The sequence below is a fragment of the Fusarium vanettenii genome (assembly GCF_000151355.1).
Source record: "Fusarium vanettenii 77-13-4 chromosome 17 genomic scaffold NECHAsca_75_chr17_2_0, whole genome shotgun sequence".
In the NCBI taxonomy this organism is placed as follows: domain Eukaryota; kingdom Fungi; phylum Ascomycota; class Sordariomycetes; order Hypocreales; family Nectriaceae; genus Fusarium; species Fusarium vanettenii.
Genome location: NW_003315814.1, coordinates 56399 through 76803, shown reverse-complemented (window position 1 = coordinate 76803; position 20405 = coordinate 56399). Strand labels below are relative to the sequence as shown.

The following is a 20405-nucleotide window of genomic DNA, read 5'->3' as shown; positions in this document are numbered from 1 at the left end:
ACACTTCAACTCGATGGCAAAATGTGCGACAAGACTGAAGAAGTGAGTTTCCCCTTCACAACCAACTCAACTCTGTGCCTCTCTAATCACTCGTCCAGGCAATATGCGGCCAGCCAACAGCGGCATTCTACCTCAAACCCCCATTTCAGATCGACGACACCAATCCCGATGATATTCGCTGGTGCGAGCCGTGCCGCGTCGCCACCGTCTCGATGCTTGTCATGTCTTTCGCTCGCGGCCAAGGACTGGCTCCCCTTGCCAACCTTTCAGAGCCGCTTCCTTCGCACGTTGAGGGTTGGCTCAGCACTCGTCTCGGGCTGGCTTCCAAGACGAAGCTGTTTCGGGATGTCTTCATGCCTAGGATGAGGGCTCTGATGATGAGGGAGCGCAGACGCATTGTTGAGAAGGGGGGCCTTGTCAAGACAGATCAAGGATGGAAAATATGTGACGACTTGGCGAGCAACCGTGTTGCTGAGTGGTTGGCTACCACAGCAAAGATTCCCTCCAGGGATGTCCAACAGTTGGGTGAGTATATTTTTGGCTTTGGTCGCCATCTTGGACCATGCACTGACTTGACCAGCCCGAAAGCCAGCTCCATTGGGCCTTGCAGCATCCCGCTTCGCATCTCCATCACTGGCAAAGACGGGCAATGCCATGTACACGGGGCGAGCCCAGCCACAGTCCACTGCAGTCCGACATGTTCCTGTCCAAGACGATGTGCCTGCTCCGCCAACAACAGGTTCGACTGCGGCTTCAACGGTCGCTCCCCAACGACAGCCTGCGCTCCGGAGGACACTGACAGGTCGGTACGATGCGATTTTCAACTCGAGACTGAGCGATTTGGACATGGAGGTAGAAGAGTCGCTGGACATGATTGAACAGTTGCTGAAGCTGTGATATGTTGCTGGCTGGATGTACCATGGGACCCCCAACCGCCATTAAGTCAACTCAATTAGTTTAGTTCAGACTGCCGAATGGCCTCATTAATTCAATTTTGACAGTTTATAATTCAATCGCCTTAAAAGGTGACTAAACTTGAATTGAGCTTAGCCCTGTAGTAAACTCTTTCATTGATCCCTATGATGACAACAACAACCACACACACACACGCACACACACACGCACACAACCGGCCTGGTACTGCACTTCAACACTTGATCACCCTTAGGCCCTTATTCGTCATGGTAAGGGCAAGACCAGAGTATCCGACCATCACATCACTCGTCCATGAACCCCTTGCACACCTTCTTGAAAACATCATCGACACTGCCTTGCAGCTTTCCCACGTTCGCGGCTGCCTTCATCCACTTGCCCAGGTCCGATTTCTCATCAATACTGTCCTCAGCTATGTGTATCTGGTACACCAAGGGCATAAAGTAAATGTTGTACTGGCTCTTGTTATTTTCATCGAGAAGAAAGATAGTCGTGTCGGCAACCAGCTGTGACTTCTTCTCGGCCTTGGCGTAGGCATCACTGATGCACGCCTTGGGCACTTGGTCGCCCTTGCGTTGGCCGTCGTCGTCCACCAGCTTATCCAGGCACGTACCGATCTCAGCGTCGAGCTTTTGGGCGTATGCCTGGTAGGTCATGAGGAGCTCCTCCTCCGTTGCGTTCGGCTTTATGCCCAAGAACTGGTACAAGGTGAGATGACGCTGGCTGATGTTGTATATCTCCAGCTGGAGAGGACAGATGGTGCCTGGAGTTGTTAGCAGACGTGGGAGCAGGACCAGAGGTTACGAACTGAGAAACACCGGGGGTGCTATGGGGGTTGCACTGCTTCCATACCACCACAATCCACCACTAGTACCTAGGATTCCGGCCAACGCACCGAAGAAGAAGAGGGGTGGCATTCTGTTGTGAGTTGAGATGACTTGCTAAAGACGATGGAAATTGTAGAGATGGACGAGACAAGCATGATAGTTGACCGACTTATACGAAGGGCGGATGTACGAAGGGCGGATGAGCCTGGATGGCAGGAACCTAGCTGAGACATGAAACAAGGTACCCTGCCCGTCTTCACTCTCACCGTCAGCTTCCGCTCATCTGATGCGGCCCAACGAGGTGAACAATACGTTCCAGTTGGACCAATCACACGCAACCGTTGCAACGCCTGCGGCAAGCCTCTTGGTGTTAGCGCCCAATGAGGCTTGAGAATAAGCAATGACAATAGGAAGAGGGCTTTGATTGGTTTTTTCCCCCGTCGTAAGCCAGCCCGATGTGGTGAACAATAGGTTTCCCATCCAACTATTGCAACTCTTGCGTCAAGCCTCTTGGTATTGGCACCCAATGAAACGCGAGCCAAGACAAAATTCATGTTGATCCATCGTGCACTGGAGGAGTCACCGTAGTGTGCCCAGGTGTGTGTGGTGATAGGAGCGTCAACAGGGCAAACCGCTTCTTTGTTCCATCTATCTGCGAAACGTGTCCTATTTGTCCTGTGATTCTCGCCTTTTTCCTATCTCAACTTATCCGCTACAACAGCTCTATATCCAAAGCGCCTGGAACTTACTGATAATTCTCTCTCACCATGACCTCCAAGGCTGGACCATCCGCTGGGCCTCGGCGCCGGCGCGATAGCTGGCCTCAGTATCGTTATCGACGGCCAACTACCACGGAACCTGATGCACCCCTGGTCTCTCCACGCCCTCGGCCATTCCTGGCCTTGGTCAACGCGCTTGAGTTCATCACTTTTTGTCTTCTGGTTTCCGTCTTCATCGCCATCCTTCTCCGCTACATGGCTCAGCCCTCGGCTGTCCCTCTCCCCATCCACCGGCCGATTGCTCAGCTCCCCTCGACTCTTCGTAGCTTCATCCCGCCTCCAACTTCCTACGGCCATCCCACTTCGTACATCCCAGAGCTTAAGTATGTCTACGAATACGGTATCCAAGATCTCTGCCACTACCCCTTGAAATGGATCCGAGAGCGCAAACGCTACTGGCCAGATGCTGGCGGTCTCTACGACCACGAAATATGGGCGGACGCGCCCAAGGACGCGCCTGGGAAGCTGTATCCCCTGGACGAAGTGGGCATGGATGAGCTTGGACGCTTCTGCGAGGCGACCTTGGATGAGGCCAGGACTCTGCGAGTCATGTCGCGGGAGATCATGCACAGGCTTGAGCAGGCACACAAAGATAGTGTGGAGACCATCTACTCTATTGCAACCCATCTGGCCAAGCTCCATCGCCAGCTGAGCAGCAGAAACAAGACGAGCTCAGACGATGACTTGGTTCTATTCAAGTACCTTTCCGAACTTAACGCCCTTGGCTACGCCGAATGGGTCGAGAAAGTTAGCGTCCTTGATCCATCTCTCCCCAAGAGTGGCCAATACCGGAGGAAGAACCACAGGGCTTTTGAGACCGAAGAGGTGACGATACGAAGAAGCCAGCTTAAGCTGTATTCCCTCGAGATGCTTGCGTCTCAGCTATCCGACTTCAGCGATTTGGCCCTATTGCTCAACTCACATATTACCACTCTCGTGACCCGCCTCAAGCCTCTTATTATCGACCGCAAGAACAAGAAACAGATGTGCTTGACAGGTTGGTTTGATAGCCTGCCGCCACTCCTTCTGGAAGCAGAAGATGCGTCTCGACTGGCCAGTGACCAAGCTGGCAGCCTACGACAGTCAATCAGCCAGGTCGATGCCCTCCGTCTCAGCCTGGGCGGCTTCTTGAGGGGCGGGAATAAACACAATGGTGGCTACGAGATGCCCTACGAAGGGCATATCCGGCAACTGTCGCTTGTCAGAAACGACACAGTTCTACAAGGAGACCACTGGCAGGCGACGTGGGCATGGATGGAACTAGATACGAGGGACTGGGCCACTTCTCGAGCATTATCGACTTGGGGGGCCATGGTAGCCAACCTAAGGAAGCTCCTGCCCCGACATCCCATCCGTCTTCCACCCATCGAGCGCCAGTACAAGGCACTGCGGGACGCATTCAACATAGCCGGGAAGGAGATGAGGGATTGGGTTTCGCTCTACCCTCACCAGTTATCCGATCTCAATCAGCGATCAATGCAGTTGAACAAGTCAGAGAGGTATCCATAAGGATGATGGAAACGGTATTCGATAGAGACAGATGCGAGTAAAGAAAGCCAACACAAATATTACCACCTTACTGAGCCCCTACCCGCAACTTGACGAGCTGCAGTCTCCATGTATCCTCCCACTCTCCAGTGTCCATCCAGTACCCATCACATGAAACGTGACCGTCCTGCTGCCTTCGCCTCCCTTCTACGCTTCTGTACTGAAGTCATGGCCTGTGTAAACTTGAGTGGCATAGGCTGAGCCTGAGTCGAAGCAATGCTGGCAATGCTTGGCTCAGGCTGAGCTGATCTCGCCCGGTAACGAATGTTTGGCAAGGAGAATGGTGCCGGGATATCCGCTTGAGTGGTTGCTCCATCCCTCTCTCTTTGCATGTCAAAGTAGTAACGACGGCCTTGGCTTAGAGAAGAGCCTGGGTGCGGAGATTCTGCCAAAGAGAGGACCCTGGGGGCTCGTTCCTTGAGGTCGGCCAAGGAGGTAGAAGGGAGAGCCAGTGCCTCGACGGTTTCTGGCTTGGGTCGACGTGAAAGGTTTCGTGGTGATGGCTGCGTTCCTTTCTTTTCACCGGCAGTGACAGAGGGTCCAGCCGAGATACTAGGGCCAATAGGCTTGGTTGATTTGGTTGTAGGCGACTCCTTGTGCCCCAGGCCTGGTTCAGTCAGTGGCTGAGCTGGTGAGGATGGGACAGAACTCACCTTCTTCAGGCATAGAGTTGGGCTTTGGATACTCGGCATCATTGTGTTGGAACTTGCTAGGGCACTGAGCCTTGCCCACCGTCTTGGGCTCGACCCGGACTGGCCGCTCCGCGTCAGGAGACAGTCCCGGGTCTTGAGAAAAGTCTAATAAAGATTCAGGATGCTCGGGGTCAACAGCAGCCTCGGGACTAGCTTCGGCCTCAGGAGGAACCTGGCACTCAAGGTCTGCCAAGTCAGCACCTACGCTTCTCCAGAGATCACCAGAATATACCTACCTGTATCCGCCTCCTGCAGTTGATTATGTTGCTGGGAATTGTCGGGCTCTGGTCCCCCAGAAGTTCCAGGAAGGGCACTTGTCCACTCGGCGCTAGCTTTTTTGAAAGCCGTGAAGAACGATATCCAGCTGTTTGTTGCCGTGGGCCAACCTTCCGGCCACTGCTCTTCACCTTCGCCTGTCTGGTCAAGGGACGAAACTCTTTTGGCAAGACGAATGTGGTTATCGGTGAGACGTTTTGGTCTTGGTTCTCCGGAAGCATCACAGTGGGTTGCATAACGCTGGATTTGCCGACATCTGCGCATCCAGAATTCATTGACCTTGTTGTGACCAAGCTGAAGAGACTCTGAGGTGGGGATAGGACCTTGCACAGCCATGTTGACGTAGAGCGCGGATTCAAAGAGTGCAAAAAGCTCTAGTGAGGTGAATCTCATATGTTCTCGGTGAGATCCAGATATGGGGAGGAAATGAGTTGATCAGGGGGGTGAGTGGAGAACAAAGAACGGCTGGCCCTCTACCTCAGGTTGAAACCATCCATGTGACTTCATATGTGGCTGGGCCAAGAGTGCAGGGGGCTCGGATATGCTGCCACCTGGAGCCCATCTGTAATGGGCCTAAAACCGCATGGCTGAAGTCTAGGCCAGGTACATGGTGATATGCATCTTTGTCAGCGCTTGGCGAGCTATCATCTCCGAGCTCAGACGGGGAGGCTGGAGGCCCCCAGGTCATCTCCAAACAGCCACCCTCTCATCTCTTTAACCTTCGCTCTTACGGAGAGTTCTCGCTCCATCAACTTCACATCAGCCCATCCTACTCCACTCGAACTGTTTTGTTTCTGAGAATACATATCAAACATGGCTGACACTGCTGGATCAAGCTCCAAAGGCTCGTCTCGGTCCAGGTTCTCCAATCGAGCCCAGTGGGATCGACCTGGCCCTCGCCGCCAGACTCGCCCAGAGCCAGATGATCATGACTCCCAAGCTCACCCAAGGCCGCAGCCAAGCATGGCTGGGCTCAAGGATGAAATCAACCGCGGGAAAGCATCCTACGATACCAAAAGCCCGCACTCAGAGCAACCAGAGCCTAAGCCCTCCAAGACCAACAAGCCCGAGACCTGAGAGCCCATCCTGTCGCAGACGCAACTCGCTGACTTGTGGATGGCCTTGTCTGGTCCCCCTCGCCTGGTAGTCAAGATCCTCATCGGCGTCATATGGAACATTCTCTCCTGTTTATGGAACATTCTCCGCTGTTTTGGATGGATCAGCGCAAACCCGGTCATTATCACTTTTCTCACGATGCTGGTCACGGGGCTTGTAGTTGTCGGCTTCTTCAGCCGGGGCTTCTATGCCGTTACAGACTTCTATGCCGTTACAGGCATTTCCATGGCTCCAATTCATTCTCTTGTTTACTGGTTCTCTGGCAGTCAGAGCGACCCTCAGAGCCAAGATTTTCACGTCCGTCCCAACAGCCGACCACTCATCTTCGACCCTCCGAGACATGGCGGCGTCCTTGAGTCTCTTTCCTCTCAGTCGTACATCTTACGCCAAGCCCATGCGAGTACCCTAACACTTCCTGCCAATCTCTCTGCCGACTTGGATCGAATCGCGGCCGAAATACATTTGAGTCAAAGCAGATTTGCCAAGATGATGAAAGGATACGAACAGTGCAACTTCAGAAACGATGATCTGCATTTTATGTACCAAGTCTTTGACCACAATGAGACCTTGGCCGACTACGAGGACAAACGGGACACTGGCTCCGAGGTAACCTGGTCATGGGTTAGCTGGATCTCGTTCTCTAGCGCAAAGGCTAGCGCAAAGAGATGGCACCCCAGGGAGATTCTGGAAATAGCCTCCAGCATGACTGAATCGATACCTTCCCAGCAGCAGAAGCTCAATGCGACCATCATCTGCCTCGGATCAGCCTTGGAGGATATGGAAGACATCAGCACTCTCTTGGGCGACCCAGTGCACGACCTCGATGCCATCAAGAACATAGCTCCCAGGGGCATTGCTTCGCGAGTCTCCGGAATCCGGTCGAACCTCGTGATGACCATCAAGATCATTGCCGCGGCGCGCAACGGGCTCCAGGAAGAGTCCGGGATGGTCAAAGATAAGATTCAAGAGCTGGACGGACACTTCACATTGCTAAAGAACAAGAGTGCAAACCTGGAAAGAGTCATGAAAGCTGGGGAAGTGGATGATAGCAGTCGGCGGGAGCTGAAGAATGAGATGGAGAGAATGTGTCAGCATGTTCTTGAGAGAAGAAAGAAGGACTAGCTGCAACAAGTCCTGGGAATGGTAAGATAGATCTAGAGGAGGGTGGCATGGGCGACAGTCGTTGGCAGAGTCCCATCACGGGAGGCAATGGTGTATGGTAGATGTGGAGGATAAAGGAATTGAACGGTTTCTGTCGACTCGTGCCCTCAAGACGACTCTCATCTCTTGGGTTCCTGTGTTACGATATAGTCTACAGCCGCTATCCACTCAACAGGCTGTTTGATTCTGCTGGGTGCCGGTTGTCGATCGTTCGTAACATTGGCACCGTTGACCTCTTGTTCACTAAGTAACCAAGAAGCTTCCATACCATTCGCAGCAGACAGGAAGCTTCCTTACCATTCACAGCAGACAGGAAGCTTCCTTACCAGCCCCAGCAACCGGGAAGCTTCCTTGCCAAGAAAGGAGGGGCTTCGTCACCGGCAACAAAGAAGCGTCTTGACTTGCTGAAGCATTTGAATATAAACAGGAGGCTCAAAAATATTGATAACAATATCAGAGTATAAGAATAAGCTCTCAAGCCTGGCGCTCATAACGCGAGCCTGTCCATCACCGTCCAGTTCTCAAAGAAACAGGCCCATCAACTTTTGCGGACCTACCAATCCCTCTAAGTACGTACCTGGTGTATTCAAAGCAGGAGACATAAGACTGGAAAGAAACTTATAACTACGAGATTCCCTCAAAGGTCACAGACCATCGCTTTATATTGATTCCTCACAACAACACCGCCCTGCTGGAATGTCATCAATCGTCCAGTTCCTGGCCCAGGCGTCCTTCTATCACCACCAAAGAATAACAGCAGCCAATGTTATGAAGTCATTGCTTCGGGGATTGCCGCACTAACAGCCTAAAAACCCTAAATTATTAGCCATCAAATGTGGTGGACCGAAAGCTTCGAAAAACGCAGACCCTTTCACACTTTTCGTTTCCTGTATGCAATTCGGTCCTGGCCGATCAAATAGAACAGCTGAGGTACGGATGCCCAGTGAGAGTCATGAACTGACCCGAGTACTTGATTGAAGAGAAAGTTGGTTAGAAAATCTAACCTACTGCAAGAGATAGAATCTAAAACCATAGGATGCCCCATTCGCTGAAAGGGCATCTCAGTCATGTTAATGACCACCAACACAGGAATAGTGCATCCAACACCGCTCCAAGAGCTAAATGTCCTGGTATCCTCAACACTAGGTTGACTGTAATGCGAACTTGGCAGCTCTTCTCCCTATCCTTCTCCAGGGCGTGACTGGCCAGCTCGAGCCCGACCCGCGAGGAATGTGCCCAGGTCTGTGTATATTGTGCTTGTCCTTGATACGAGTTTCCTCTCACATACATTTTTTTCTCTGCCTTGCGTGAACGATGGACTGGTCCTCTACCGTTGTGGGCTAATGGAAATCGTCAGCCGGTGGACCTTTTGGCCAACCCTAGGATCTGGCTTTGGCGCACCTGGTTCTACCACGAGCCCTTGTAAGTCAGAGATGTCATCACCGGGAAGGTTTGGAAAGGTCTTTGGTTTTTTCTCAATCGAAGACAATAATAAAAAAGAAAACTCCCTACTCTTTGTCGTTGGGAGAATGGATGGGGTTGTCCGGGATATGATTGTGGTGAGCATGTGAGGGATGGGTAATGAAGATAGTTGTAACTCAGTCCCAAGTTACTGATGATGCTGCTATCTCACCTCGGGGCCCTTTTTATACACTATAAGTGATGTCCACTGGTTCTTATACGGGCGATTGAGCTTCTATCCATCGTGTTATCGCTCGCGTCACGTAGGCTCTGTGTCATGCGGTCAACTTAACTCTTTGTTTAGATGGAGTGACGCATCACTAGGGCTTCTTCCATTCATGTACCTGTGGCAATGCTGCCCTGAGGGTAAGAGCTTCGGACTGTAGCGTTTTCAGCATCATTACCCCAAGATTAAGAATGGGGAAGGGCAAGCGGAATGGTTCGAAGGATACAGCGACGCAGAAGGAGGGCAAGCACTGACAACCACAGCAGACTGCAGCCTTGACTTTGGATTGAAGGATCCGAGGAGACAGTCTCCTAGATGAACGATGAGACCAGAATTCCGGGTCCAGGTCCCAGGTCCTAGTCGGAGCTTGAGGCAGATTGTAAGACGCCAGAGAGTGCTCTCTAAATTGATATCGACTTACATCTACCCATTGCCTCATGTGTATCATTCTGTACCCCTCACAGTTATTGAAGCAACATATTGTCGCTTCAAGGTCCCCACGCCCAGTCTCTTGCACATCATCCCCACTGGGCTCCCTTTGGGATCAGCTTGTCCCTCTGACATTATCATCTTGACCAGAATGCGTCCTTGCTTGGCGACTTTAAGCTCGCCACATTCTACCGAAGATTATGTGAGGGGGAAAAAGACCTAGCTCTTTTAGGGCCTCGATGAGCCGTCCTCGAACATGTCCCTGACCCAACCTGGAGATAAACTTGTTGCGGCAAGGGGCTGGACCCATTGTTGATCCAGAGCTTCAGCGACAGAGCCGGGTACGGCATTTTGGAAGTTTCATGCATCGCTGTCTGCCATATCAATGGCCGCGAAAGGGAATGTAGCTCATTTTCCCCGTCTCGGGTGGACCATTTCCCTCCTAGCCATAGGTGGTATATGGGGGTAAGACTCAATACACTAACGCCCCTGGACATGGTGTGGGCTGGCAGACTGATGCCACCTGGCCTGAGTTAAAGGTTAGAGAGTCCAGTGGCTCAAAGTCTACTCAGCAAGATGAAGAAGATACTGCAGCATCTCCTGAGCTTCTGGCGCCTGTGCGGGATCTCATTACCCTAAGACTGGGAACATCCCAATGGATGACGACAACCTTTGTGTCCACCAACGCCAAGTGAGTCGCGTTTGGTATATCTCAACACCTCGAAGGCGGTTTAAAACAGATGCGTTACGTACTGATAGTCGGTCTGGCCCCTCGTGATGGAGCCAAAGTTTGTCATTCGCGTCAAGGTCTCGCACCTTGCACCTTTTCCACACCCCCAGTATGTCAGGAATGTGTTAACAGTTTTCCGTGAAGGAACATGTTGCTGTGGCACCCAGCCCTGCGCATTGAGCTTACTCGAATCCCCATGCCTGCCAAAGTCATCAATGGATTGGCAGATGCACCTCTTTCATGGCTTGATGTCACACAAGAGTCGAACAACTCGGAAGTCGTCACTGCCTACCTCAATAACACTTATGAGGAGACAAGAAGTGTTCGGAGGAAGCATTGGTGCGTGTCATCGTAGACCTTGATCCATCTCAACATCATACTCACGTGCTGGGGATCAAACAATGGCGGCAGGTTGAAAAGTCTAACTTGGACGCCCTCTAGGCTCAGTCTTCTAGCTCAGTGATCCCGGGATTCAACTATAACAAAGCACACATTTACAATGCACCATAGTATCAACATCCCAATGCTAGCACAATGGAAACCCCCTAGATAGACCCAATGAACTGGATCCTTGGGGTTCTTTTGGCACTGCTCAACCCTTCTCATTTATTCTGGTTTAATTTGGCCTACCAGACAAGATGTACAGGGAAGCAAGCGGCTCTGCTGGTCTGTTGTTGGCAATCAGGTACGAACCAACCCTGGAGAACTTGGCCGATTGACCAGTTACGGCCACCATGCTGTTTTGTGAAGACGATGAGAGTAAATTGTGAAGGCCGTGACAAGTTGCCTTGTCGCAAAGTCCTGCTCCCGTGTCAGAGAATGGACACGTCGGAGGGCCAGAGCTGCAGGTCGTTGCGACTATCACAAAGAACTAAAATGGTAGTTTCAAGTAGTAAATTAGATTAAAGATCGGCAATCATCAGCATCAGTTTTATCGTCTCTGTTACAGGGAATCCCAGCTGTCATTTAGCTGTTTGATAGAACGCCTGTTGAACATTCCAAACGACAAGATTACTGGGGAGTCGGTTCAAATAGTTTGGGCTTACCTTGCAGCATTGGCCTGGCTCGAGCAGCTGCTCTACCTACAGCAAGAAACTCCGCAACACCCGTGCTTGCGGGCTGCGAGAGGTGGATCAGGAACCTTATTCTAAGCGGCACTACGGACGAGACCTGTCATGGATGACCCTGAGATTGGCTTCTAGCTCCAACTTGTAAGGCCCTTCTCGGTTCAGACTAGCCAGGCAACATTGAGGCTCCACTATCTCCAAGTTGTGAATACCAATCAATATTGATACCACTATCTTGGTTGTGTGAGCCATGGTATCTTGGTAACGCTATATGAATATCACAGTATCTCGCTGGCTGGTTCATGGCCGGGCAGTACTTGGGAGAGGGTCAACGATTGAGTGTATCCGAAGCGATGAAGCAGTTGACAAGGCAAAGATATGCGGGGATAGAGATACGGTATGTTCCATTTGCATACGCCATCAATCAGGATTGCGAATGCGTCGAGTGCTTCCAACACGCCATCGCCATGGAAGTCGAGGAGTCGTGCAAGGAAAAATTTGAGGTGCTGTGGCGCTGAGGTGGCGTGAAATGGAAAATAGCCAATCAGCGCCGGATTGTCGTGGCACACACCCAACCAATGAGTGGACTTTGTTCCTGGCTCTAGCCGGCCCTCGCCAACCATTTTTCACCATGTGAAGTTGGCGTGTTGATGCCTTCAGCTCGACACGAGTTGTCGTGCTGCTCCCTGCTCCCATCATCTTGGTGGACTTTTAATGATACTTCCCGGTCTGTCAAAAATGTTGTCAGACCCAGACGATGGGTAAAGGTGCATCCCATCTGGCGATCCAGGGTTTGACCGTGTCCACGTTGATCAAGTTTATTTCCAGCTCGCTTTCTGTGCCCGAAGATGAGCAGGATTCGACGAGCCAGGGCTCCTGGCAGCTATCTCGCCGATGTTTCTCTGTTGCGACCTTCTTTGGCGATTTCACCTCTCCCCCAAGCAGCTCAGAGAGTGTCCTTCGGTTGTTTCTGTATCAAGCCCTTACAGGCCAGCCATCTCTTCTGAGATACATCGAGCCTACACTTCAGCACCAGCGCCACTGGGACACTGGCGTAGTACTTCCTCCAGCCACCAGTCTTCGGGAAATAGCCAAACACATACCACTCCTTCTCCTCGACGGCTTGGATGAGCTCGGTGCGGAAGTATGCAGCGGCCTCCTCGATGCCATTTCCGGGTTTCAGGTCTCTTCGCTGGACGAAATGCCACGGGGAGTGGGTGCTCGTGGTAGGCACTGTCTGTGTCAGAGACCTCTGCCGCACTTGGAAATCTTGGTGTCTGTTCGAGATCACACCCCAATAGACACTCATGATGACTGCTCCTTGCACTTGATCAACCTATCCGAAGATCCAGCCGCCATTAGCTTGATTCGAGACTTTGAAGCCATCATTGAGTCAAGATTTCCTCTGGAGGGCAAGGCCAGGAAGCAACTCGACACGTTATTACCGGTTGCCCGGCACCTGATTGCTGCAGAGCGCTCCGAAGGCTGGACGAGGTCTTGTCCATACCCAGAATCCCCATAAACAGGGAAACGGGGTTTGCTACGCGAGTCGGCTACGGATATTACGGGACTACTAGGGTACTTAGTCTTGCGTAGAATCCGTGACGGAGCCGTAAACTCCGTAAACGATGGTTCCGACCCTAGTTGACAATGGATCTTACGCGGATTGTGGGGAAAACTATTCTCACCCCGAACCCGTAACGGCGATCAAGGTGATTCTTGCCCCTCTTTGAGACTGTTGCAAAGATTTCGCCTATCAAGAGCCGCAATGCAGATTACGGGGATCCAGCGCCCAAGGAGACTCTTATAATAAAAGTCAGTATAGCATGGGGACTTTGCTGGCCTGTTAACCATGCATAACTGAATGAATACCATGGCACTGGTCATGAAGATTTCAATCAAGAGTAACCGCGAACCAGATGGCATTCATCTCGACTACATACGATAGACCCTAGCAGTATGGCAAACCTAACTCTGTACGGAGTAAGGGGGTGCTGAAACTACACTTCCACGCGCGGATCAGCACCAGGTGGGAGGAGTAGACCAATGCCTCAACATCATTTCCACAGCCATCCGCCATTCCAGCTCAAAGCACATAGCCAGTTGATCAATGTCGTTCTGCGTAGGCATTATTCCTCCCCACATTTCAGGCTTCAAAGCCTCTATAGCTGCGTATAGAAGCAATAGGCCATCATCTCTTATTTTCACAAGGCATAGCCACGCTAGGTTCCAACTCCGGTTACTATTAGGATCATTTTATACGCGTAAGTGCGCATCTGTTATTATGTCGCCGCTGAAAGGATAGTTGCAAGTTAAGCCCTGAAGTTCAATTAAGAACTGCTTGCTAGTAACGTAGTAATTCCACGCTAAAGTCATAGGCTGTTGGAAAGCGCGGGCATCGGATTCATTTTCGCAAGAGACAGCTATCTGCTCGGTGCGGCGAAGTTCGGTAAGTGTGTTGATTTTATGAGTCGTAAGAGAATGGATGATTTCTTGAACAGGAGGCTTACGACTCAGCTGAGTGATCCAGGGCTTCGAGAAGTCGAATTGTGCAAAGAAAGGACCTTTAGGGATATGAACTCACCTTTGGGCATAATGGGCTTTTACCGGAGGAATGTGACGGCATGCTGTTGTTGATAAGCTGCTCGGTGATATTTGGATGCTTGATTCATAAGGCCATAGAATAAATAGTATGCTCTCCTAGAATTCACTAACCAGGGTCAATCGAGTAGTTTTGTGTTTCACATTGGGTTGAATAATCAGCACAAGCATTAAAATTCTTGAGGCTAATAGATTAATATACTAATGGCATGTTCATAGAAGTGAATGTGTCTTGCCGTTGACAAATGCCGCCCCTCGAGTCCGAGACATCCACAACAACACTCACTCAATGCCAAGTCATGCTTGGAAAGAATCGGTGCTTTGTATGACTAAACGTGGAATAGCTTCAAGGTTGAAGCTCGTGTTGGATGGCTGAATTCACTGGGCAACACACAGCCTAGCCAGAGAGGGATCAAGGTAACGAATAACCACTCTGATATCCAGAGCCAAGGGTACCTGGAATTGCTCAGCCTGGATAGTGGAGGTTCGACGGGGATGTGAAATGTTGTGGATGAAAGGTTCAATCTCAAGCGCGACGCGTCAATTGCATAGACGCGTACTGTTGAGGCTGATGGAGGTATTAAAAGTGGTGGTGAGATCGATTCCTAATCAAGCATGCTATGACGCTGACGGAACACGGCGGAAACGGGGAGTTGCCAGGAGGGAGCCTACTGACAGTATCAGGCTTAGGGCACCAGGATAGGATGCCTGTGCTAAAATTGGGTACTGAAGTAAAGGGGGTTTCCAAAGGAAAGGAGAGCATCAGAACTTGTCGTCCAAAATCACGCGAGGAATTTTGGCACCATGAGTCAAGAGATAAGGGGTGTTCGGGAACCATACCTTGGAGATGGGCCGACTATCATATTTCCCCTGAACAAGGGAAGAAGAATGCGGGCTTGTAACAAGACTGGTTGCCACATGCCATGCATGAGAGGAGGCTGTAATTCAGGGGTGCCCAGGAGTCGAGACGCGCGCTTCACGATCTGCCTCCGCTATGACCGACACTCTCTGTGGGACGGGACAGGCTACTAAGCGCGTGCAAGGATCTAAACTTTGTTACGACGTCCAGGCCAGGTCAAGAAATCGAACGGGCTGAGAGCTTTCCACCATGACAAACCGGATGATGCATCAAGATTTGCCTGGGTACAAATTTAAATCAGCACAGCCCACTCGCGGCTAAATAAAACACCATCATGTGGGGTTAATCTTAGCCCTACGTACTTGGCTTACAAGGATCTTCGGTCCCGAAACCTGAACGGGGTTCTCGTTGAATCCGCTTTTCCATCTTTTTTTCCCCCCTTCTCTTTATTAGTGGGTTCGGCTCCAGCCACGACCGAGACATCGACGAATGGTCCGCGATGCGTTCTGGCTTCAACTTCCTCCTGTTCTCCTCACCCGCAACTAAGATTCTGTCCAAGATTGATGCTTCAAGCTCTCGAAATCCCACGGCCTGAGCCTCACTACCTATGTGTTCCAATGATACCCCACTACACGTCTCAGAAGGCCCGCCACTTGTTATGGCACCTCGAGCCTGCGCCCACCACAGGTTTATATCACAAAACTCTTCGCCTCGCTTTCTGTGGAGCGGTTTAACAATCCGAGCTATCTGTAAGGTTATAGATCTAGATTTGGCTGCCTCTTGCGCCCCCTGAGCCCAGCTCGGCTCCTCTCCGTCAATGATGAGAAGCATGGAACCATCGGGACCAGCCAGATCGTGGGTGGACAGTAATTTACCGCCACGCTCCAACCAGACATGTGGCAGACGGTGACCAGCCTGCGCGGTTGGGGTGTAGACCTGCTGCCGAGGATCGGCAACGATGGAATCGTTCGTGGTAAGAATGAAACCTTGGTCTGGTGTCAACGAAACCAAGTCCTTGCTCAGCTTGACACTTCTACCTTTTACATTAATCGCCAACCCCGCCGTTTGCTGGGCTGTCGTAATCAGTGCATTTTCTCAACTCTGGAACGTGGCTGTTAGCCTCGTCCTGGCTCAGATGCTCTCGCCACCCCCTTCCTCCATGAACCCGGCCCAGCTGGGTTACAATTGCTCTTTGTCAATATGGACGAAAAAAGCATAATACATAGTCTCTGCGTACATCTATAGTTTTTACCGTTAACCTTGACCTAGGACGGCCTTTTGATTTTAGTCATCATTTCAACAATTCCAGCTGGCCTCTCGCACATTGCCTTCTCAATCTCATCTAATAGATGCGACTGTGGGTTACAATGTCGATGATCTACCATCACTTCACCCTTTACTCTTCCAATATCCTCGATGCATAGTCCTACGAGCTTCCCGTACAGGTCGATAACACTTGATTCTATTTTCCCTGTCTCGGGTAATGGCCATAGCGAGACTCGTGCAAGTGAAAAGGCGAGGGACCCGAGCACCATTGATTCACACAGGCGAGGAGCCATATAAGTTGCATGACGACACCATCGATGGTCCTCATCTGGGGAAAGCATGCGGTTGAGTATCTTGCGGATCGGATTCAGCAATGAATCAATCGTTCTTTTGCGGCCCGTCATTAGGTATTCTAACACACGGTCAGGATTCGAGTATTCCTTTTTTTTTGTCCTAACTTACTAATTATGTAGGGTGGCATCTGCATCTTGTGAATGGCAGCACCTTCACTGAAGTCGGTAGCGCTGGACTCGACCAGCATCCGAGAGACCGTTACCTCAAGCATTTCCTTTTGATCCAATTCCCAAGTAATCCACAGCGCCTTTGGCTGCAACGATTTGGCGTCTCTGAGGATGTCCTCAATTCCCGCCATCCATGTATGAATCCAGGGGGCCAAAAGATGCGAGACATGGTAAGAATCAGCCAGGACTGTGAGCTCGTATAGGGAATCGACGGACAGAATCTTGGGTATCTTGTCCATGTGCCCATGTATAATATTCATGCATGTGATGAGTGCCTCAGGTTTATCAGCTGTGAGATTGATAATCCGTTTGGCAGCTGTTGTCTCTCTACTCTTGACTCCCTCTGTTTCTGTGGACAGTATTTGTCGGAATACTGACGACACTCTCCTCAGGGACCGAGAACAGACTGTCAGAAGAATGACGAGTTTGTCTGGACAATTGACTTGGAACACAACATCGCCGTCGTCGTCGAACGACATTCGATCTGTGACCATATTGTAGAACAAAGAGAATTGACAGAAGAGTTTAAAGGAATAAATAAACATTTCAAGTTGGGAGTCTTTTCTGCTGTTCTACATATCTTAAATACGAAGCTTCTTATGAAACCATCAGTACCTGCTGGTGATTATTTGTTGCGGGTGAAGCAAGCTGGCTGTCAAGTGCCAAGGCTTCTCGGTTTCCTATTTTAGAACCGCTTAACGTAACAAACAGACGGGGACGTCTAAAATTAATTACCACGCCGTCGTCGTCATGCGTAATCGGCCGTTTTGGCTGTGTTATTTCCGTTGGGTTGCTCAGAAGTCTACCCCCACCCCCCTTTTCGAGCCCTTGACCAAGCGTAATCGGCCGTCTTTGGTAACTACCTAATGTGGGGTTTGGCTGAATCAGCCCCAGGGTTAAACTCAAAATTAGATAAGAAGCTCATTGGTCCACCTTTTTCTTAGCCCTCGGCCCTCAGGGTTGTCTCCCAACGGAGAGTCTTCAAGCCCCGACCACTCTCTGGTTTCACCTAACCGCCACTCTTCCTCTTATAATACTAAGAGGTCTCAATCACCAAACCATGTTGTCGAGAACCTCAAGACTCCCCAGTACACACAGAAACTCGAAAGTGTTTCAATCCCGAACCGGAAAGCCAGATGTCTCAATCCGATGAGCATAGCGACAGTAGCCATGACGCACAAGAGAGAAGTGCACCGGTGATAAAGAACATTCTTATTTCAATGACTTGAAGTGAAGGTCGACTCATTTTGCCTTGCAGGAGAGCGTCAGGTAATCACGGGCAGTGACATTTGACAGCGTCACCCCGAGTCTGAAGGCGTGTCGTGTCTGGAACCGGTTTAGCTTGCCTCTCTCTGCTGGAGGCCATCGCCAGGTGGTCGGGTGCGGGTTGCGGTTGGCCAGACGTCGTCGAAGAGGGGCTCTTTGGCTGAGGGAGGTGGCTGTGAGATGTTGCGGGTGAACTCGACATCATTTGCCAAGGAGAACAAGCCTGCCATGATTGCCGCCGGTTCGATTCGTTTGACTCGTATCATGCTTTTATTTGATTGGCCTGTCTATGCCAGGTGTCCTAGCACGATACCCTTTCTCTTGGCTTCTCAGTTGTGGTTTGCCGCCCGTGTTCTGAATGTATAGGGTAACATATTTCGTCCCAACACACCAAAGAGAAATTTGACGGGACAGTCTTGGTTGATCCTTTCGTCACAAAAGGTGGAAGGCTGACAAGGCTGCCATCAAAGTTAATAAAAAAACACCAAAAGTCGCACCAGCCGATGCGCTGATGGGCTGGGAATAGCTTCAATTCCTTCTTGGCCAGTCACGTGACTTTCTTGGCCGCTGGTTCCCACGTGACTGACCGTCCGATGACGCTGGGTGCATAACTTCGCGACAGGTGTGACTTTCGGCACACATGAAAAATAATGCACGGCCGATGTACCTCGCAGGCAGAGAGGGTTCCTTTGCCTCGGAGATACTGTCCAACGCCTTCCTGCTCGATGCCCTCAAGGAGAACAAGCCTGAGCATGCTCGCCTTCAGACTCGCCTCCTGGAGATGATTACCAGCATCGTAGACGATCTCGCGGACTACATCTTGGAGGTAGCCATGGCGCTCGGTGTTGTCATGTCATGGTTTCGGAACTTGGCTGGAGCCCTGTTCAGGCGGAGAAGGCAAAGAAACAAGAAAACTTTGGCCACTCGTAGCCGGCCTGCTCCGCCAAATCTATACAATGTGATGAAGCAGCATGTCGTCGTCTTGCTACTGTGCCTTGGTTAATAAAGGCTCTTATAGAGACTGTTGCGGGTAATTGAGGCCAGTGGGAACTCAGCAGTGGAGCATCCTTCTCTTCGTCCCTCAATAGGTAGTTCGCAAGCCCACGTCTATAGTGTTATGTTTCGGATGCCATACTTCCTTGTCGCCGCCCTCGAGGTCAGAGCCGAGCATCGATACCGTCATCACATTGCATCGCATCGCATTCAGCCATGTCGACATCTGCAGGACCATCCGTCTCAAGGAGCACCAGCCGGCCGATACTAAAGGAACTGGGTACATGGCGCACCGAGCAAAAGGATGAGACGGGCGGTATATATGCAGATCTAGTGGATTGATATGGTGTATAAGAGCACTGATGGTGAGGCAGCTGGGCCGGGAGGTCAATACGGCTGGTGTTTCTGGGCTAGTTGTGCTTTCGGGTTTCCAGCATCAAGAAGTAAGCTTCTTATTACCGACGGTGCCGCTGTGGGGAGATCTCGGGGGCACACTGGGTTGATAGAGGCATGAATCTTGGCATTGAGATCTGGCTCTGTAGCATCAAAGAACTGAGAACAACGCTACGTCAGGATCAACCCTGATCTTGAAGAGAGTATACCAAGACTTGGCGATATGACAATGTGAAAGGATGTTGAGCGCAAGGTTTCCAGACATCTGCGGCGAAGATGAGGTAGCCGCGAACGTGAACGCTTATAGAGCACTGTTGAAGCGGCCAAGTTTCTAATCGAAAGGGATGCCAACGTCAGCAAACCTCGTCATAATCGAGACGCCTTCATTTCACAGATTCGCAGCTACCACACCGAGGGCTCCAACCTGTTTCTTCTTCCCTCACTCTAATGCAGGCTGCGGCGTTCCCAGCATTGAACTTCCCTTGTGGCATCGTACCCCAACACAGCGTCCTTGGTAGCCAACGAGCCTGTCAATGTCAAGTCCTTTCTCACATTAGATTTCTGCAGTGGTTCGTCAAGAAACTTGCCATCTTTGTTAACTGGGCTCTTTGCGTGTCAGGTGCCGAGTCAGTAGTTGTGGCTGCGGTGCTTATCCCGCATCCCACATCGCTCGGGCAAGTCCTGGCTATGTGCGCTTTTAAATGGATATTCAGGGGCAACGCTGAAATCTTTACGGATTTCTCGATATCTATCTGGAAGGACGAACTCTGTACTCGCCATCCGGACTGGCCTTGACCCTTTCAAAGTGGGTTTGCAACTTCTTGGGAGGCTAAAGGCGCGAGGAATACTCTTTTCAAGAGCCACACCGGGTCAATCAGCGAGCTCACCGAATTCTCTTTTGAGTTGCACCACTTTGTGAGTCGTAGAAGCAGGTCTCGGGGGGGGTTCAATTTGGAGACGAACTCCATCAAGCCATTGAAAGCACTCACAGTCAACACGACGATCGATTGTCTCAGTCTGGCTGGCAACCTTGCTGCCGTCTGCGTTGCCATACCAGTCCTCCAAATCTCTGATGTAGGCCGTTTGCCACTCACATTCTCGCCTGCCTGGACGCCGCAGCCATCACCAAGGCCAGTGAGGTCTGGCACAACTGAACGAACATCATCAGCAACCAGCACATCTGGCGTGCTGGGTGTCAATGGCCTGCCTGAAGTGGTTGGCAAGGTACGATGCCGGGGTGGACAAAGGCATGACAAAGGCA

At 51.0% G+C, this 20405-nt stretch overlaps 7 protein-coding genes across 7 annotated transcripts; 3 read left to right on the top strand and 4 right to left on the bottom strand.

Moving 5' to 3' along the window:
• Positions 1–21: 21 nt before the first annotated feature.
• On the top strand, positions 22–897 carry NECHADRAFT_88844 (uncharacterized protein; the record flags this gene model as incomplete). The annotated part of the gene is made up of 3 exons (XM_003040216.1): positions 22–42; positions 99–525; positions 581–897. 3 exons carry the CDS (start codon positions 22–24, stop codon positions 895–897), a joined length of 765 nt encoding a protein of 254 aa, XP_003040262.1.
• A 320-nt stretch (positions 898–1217) lies between these two features.
• NECHADRAFT_88843 (uncharacterized protein) lies at positions 1218–1850 on the bottom strand (the record flags this gene model as incomplete). The annotated part of the gene is made up of 2 exons (XM_003040211.1): positions 1218–1696; positions 1808–1850. 2 exons carry the CDS (start codon positions 1848–1850, stop codon positions 1218–1220), a joined length of 522 nt encoding a protein of 173 aa, XP_003040257.1.
• Positions 1851–2527: 677 nt separating this feature from the next.
• Positions 2528–4048, top strand: NECHADRAFT_88842 (uncharacterized protein; the record flags this gene model as incomplete). The annotated part of the gene is made up of 1 exon (XM_003040215.1): positions 2528–4048. One exon carries the CDS (start codon positions 2528–2530, stop codon positions 4046–4048), a length of 1521 nt encoding a protein of 506 aa, XP_003040261.1.
• Positions 4049–4194: 146 nt separating this feature from the next.
• Positions 4195–5391, bottom strand: NECHADRAFT_88841 (uncharacterized protein; the record flags this gene model as incomplete). The annotated part of the gene is made up of 3 exons (XM_003040210.1): positions 4195–4694; positions 4741–4980; positions 5016–5391. 3 exons carry the CDS (start codon positions 5389–5391, stop codon positions 4195–4197), a joined length of 1116 nt encoding a protein of 371 aa, XP_003040256.1.
• A 918-nt stretch (positions 5392–6309) lies between these two features.
• On the top strand, positions 6310–7293 carry NECHADRAFT_88840 (uncharacterized protein; the record flags this gene model as incomplete). Its single annotated transcript, XM_003040214.1, has 1 exon — positions 6310–7293. One exon carries the CDS (start codon positions 6310–6312, stop codon positions 7291–7293), a length of 984 nt encoding a protein of 327 aa, XP_003040260.1.
• A 4898-nt stretch (positions 7294–12191) lies between these two features.
• Positions 12192–12554, bottom strand: NECHADRAFT_88839 (uncharacterized protein; the record flags this gene model as incomplete). The annotated part of the gene is made up of 1 exon (XM_003040209.1): positions 12192–12554. One exon carries the CDS (start codon positions 12552–12554, stop codon positions 12192–12194), a length of 363 nt encoding a protein of 120 aa, XP_003040255.1.
• Positions 12555–15002: 2448 nt separating this feature from the next.
• On the bottom strand, positions 15003–16986 carry NECHADRAFT_88838 (uncharacterized protein; the record flags this gene model as incomplete). Its single annotated transcript, XM_003040208.1, has 5 exons — positions 15003–15022; positions 15077–15778; positions 15943–15970; positions 16088–16383; positions 16434–16986. The coding sequence occupies 5 exons, from the start codon at positions 16984–16986 to the stop codon at positions 15003–15005; spliced, it is 1599 nt and encodes a 532-aa protein (XP_003040254.1).
• Between the last annotated feature and the right edge of the window lie 3419 nt (positions 16987–20405).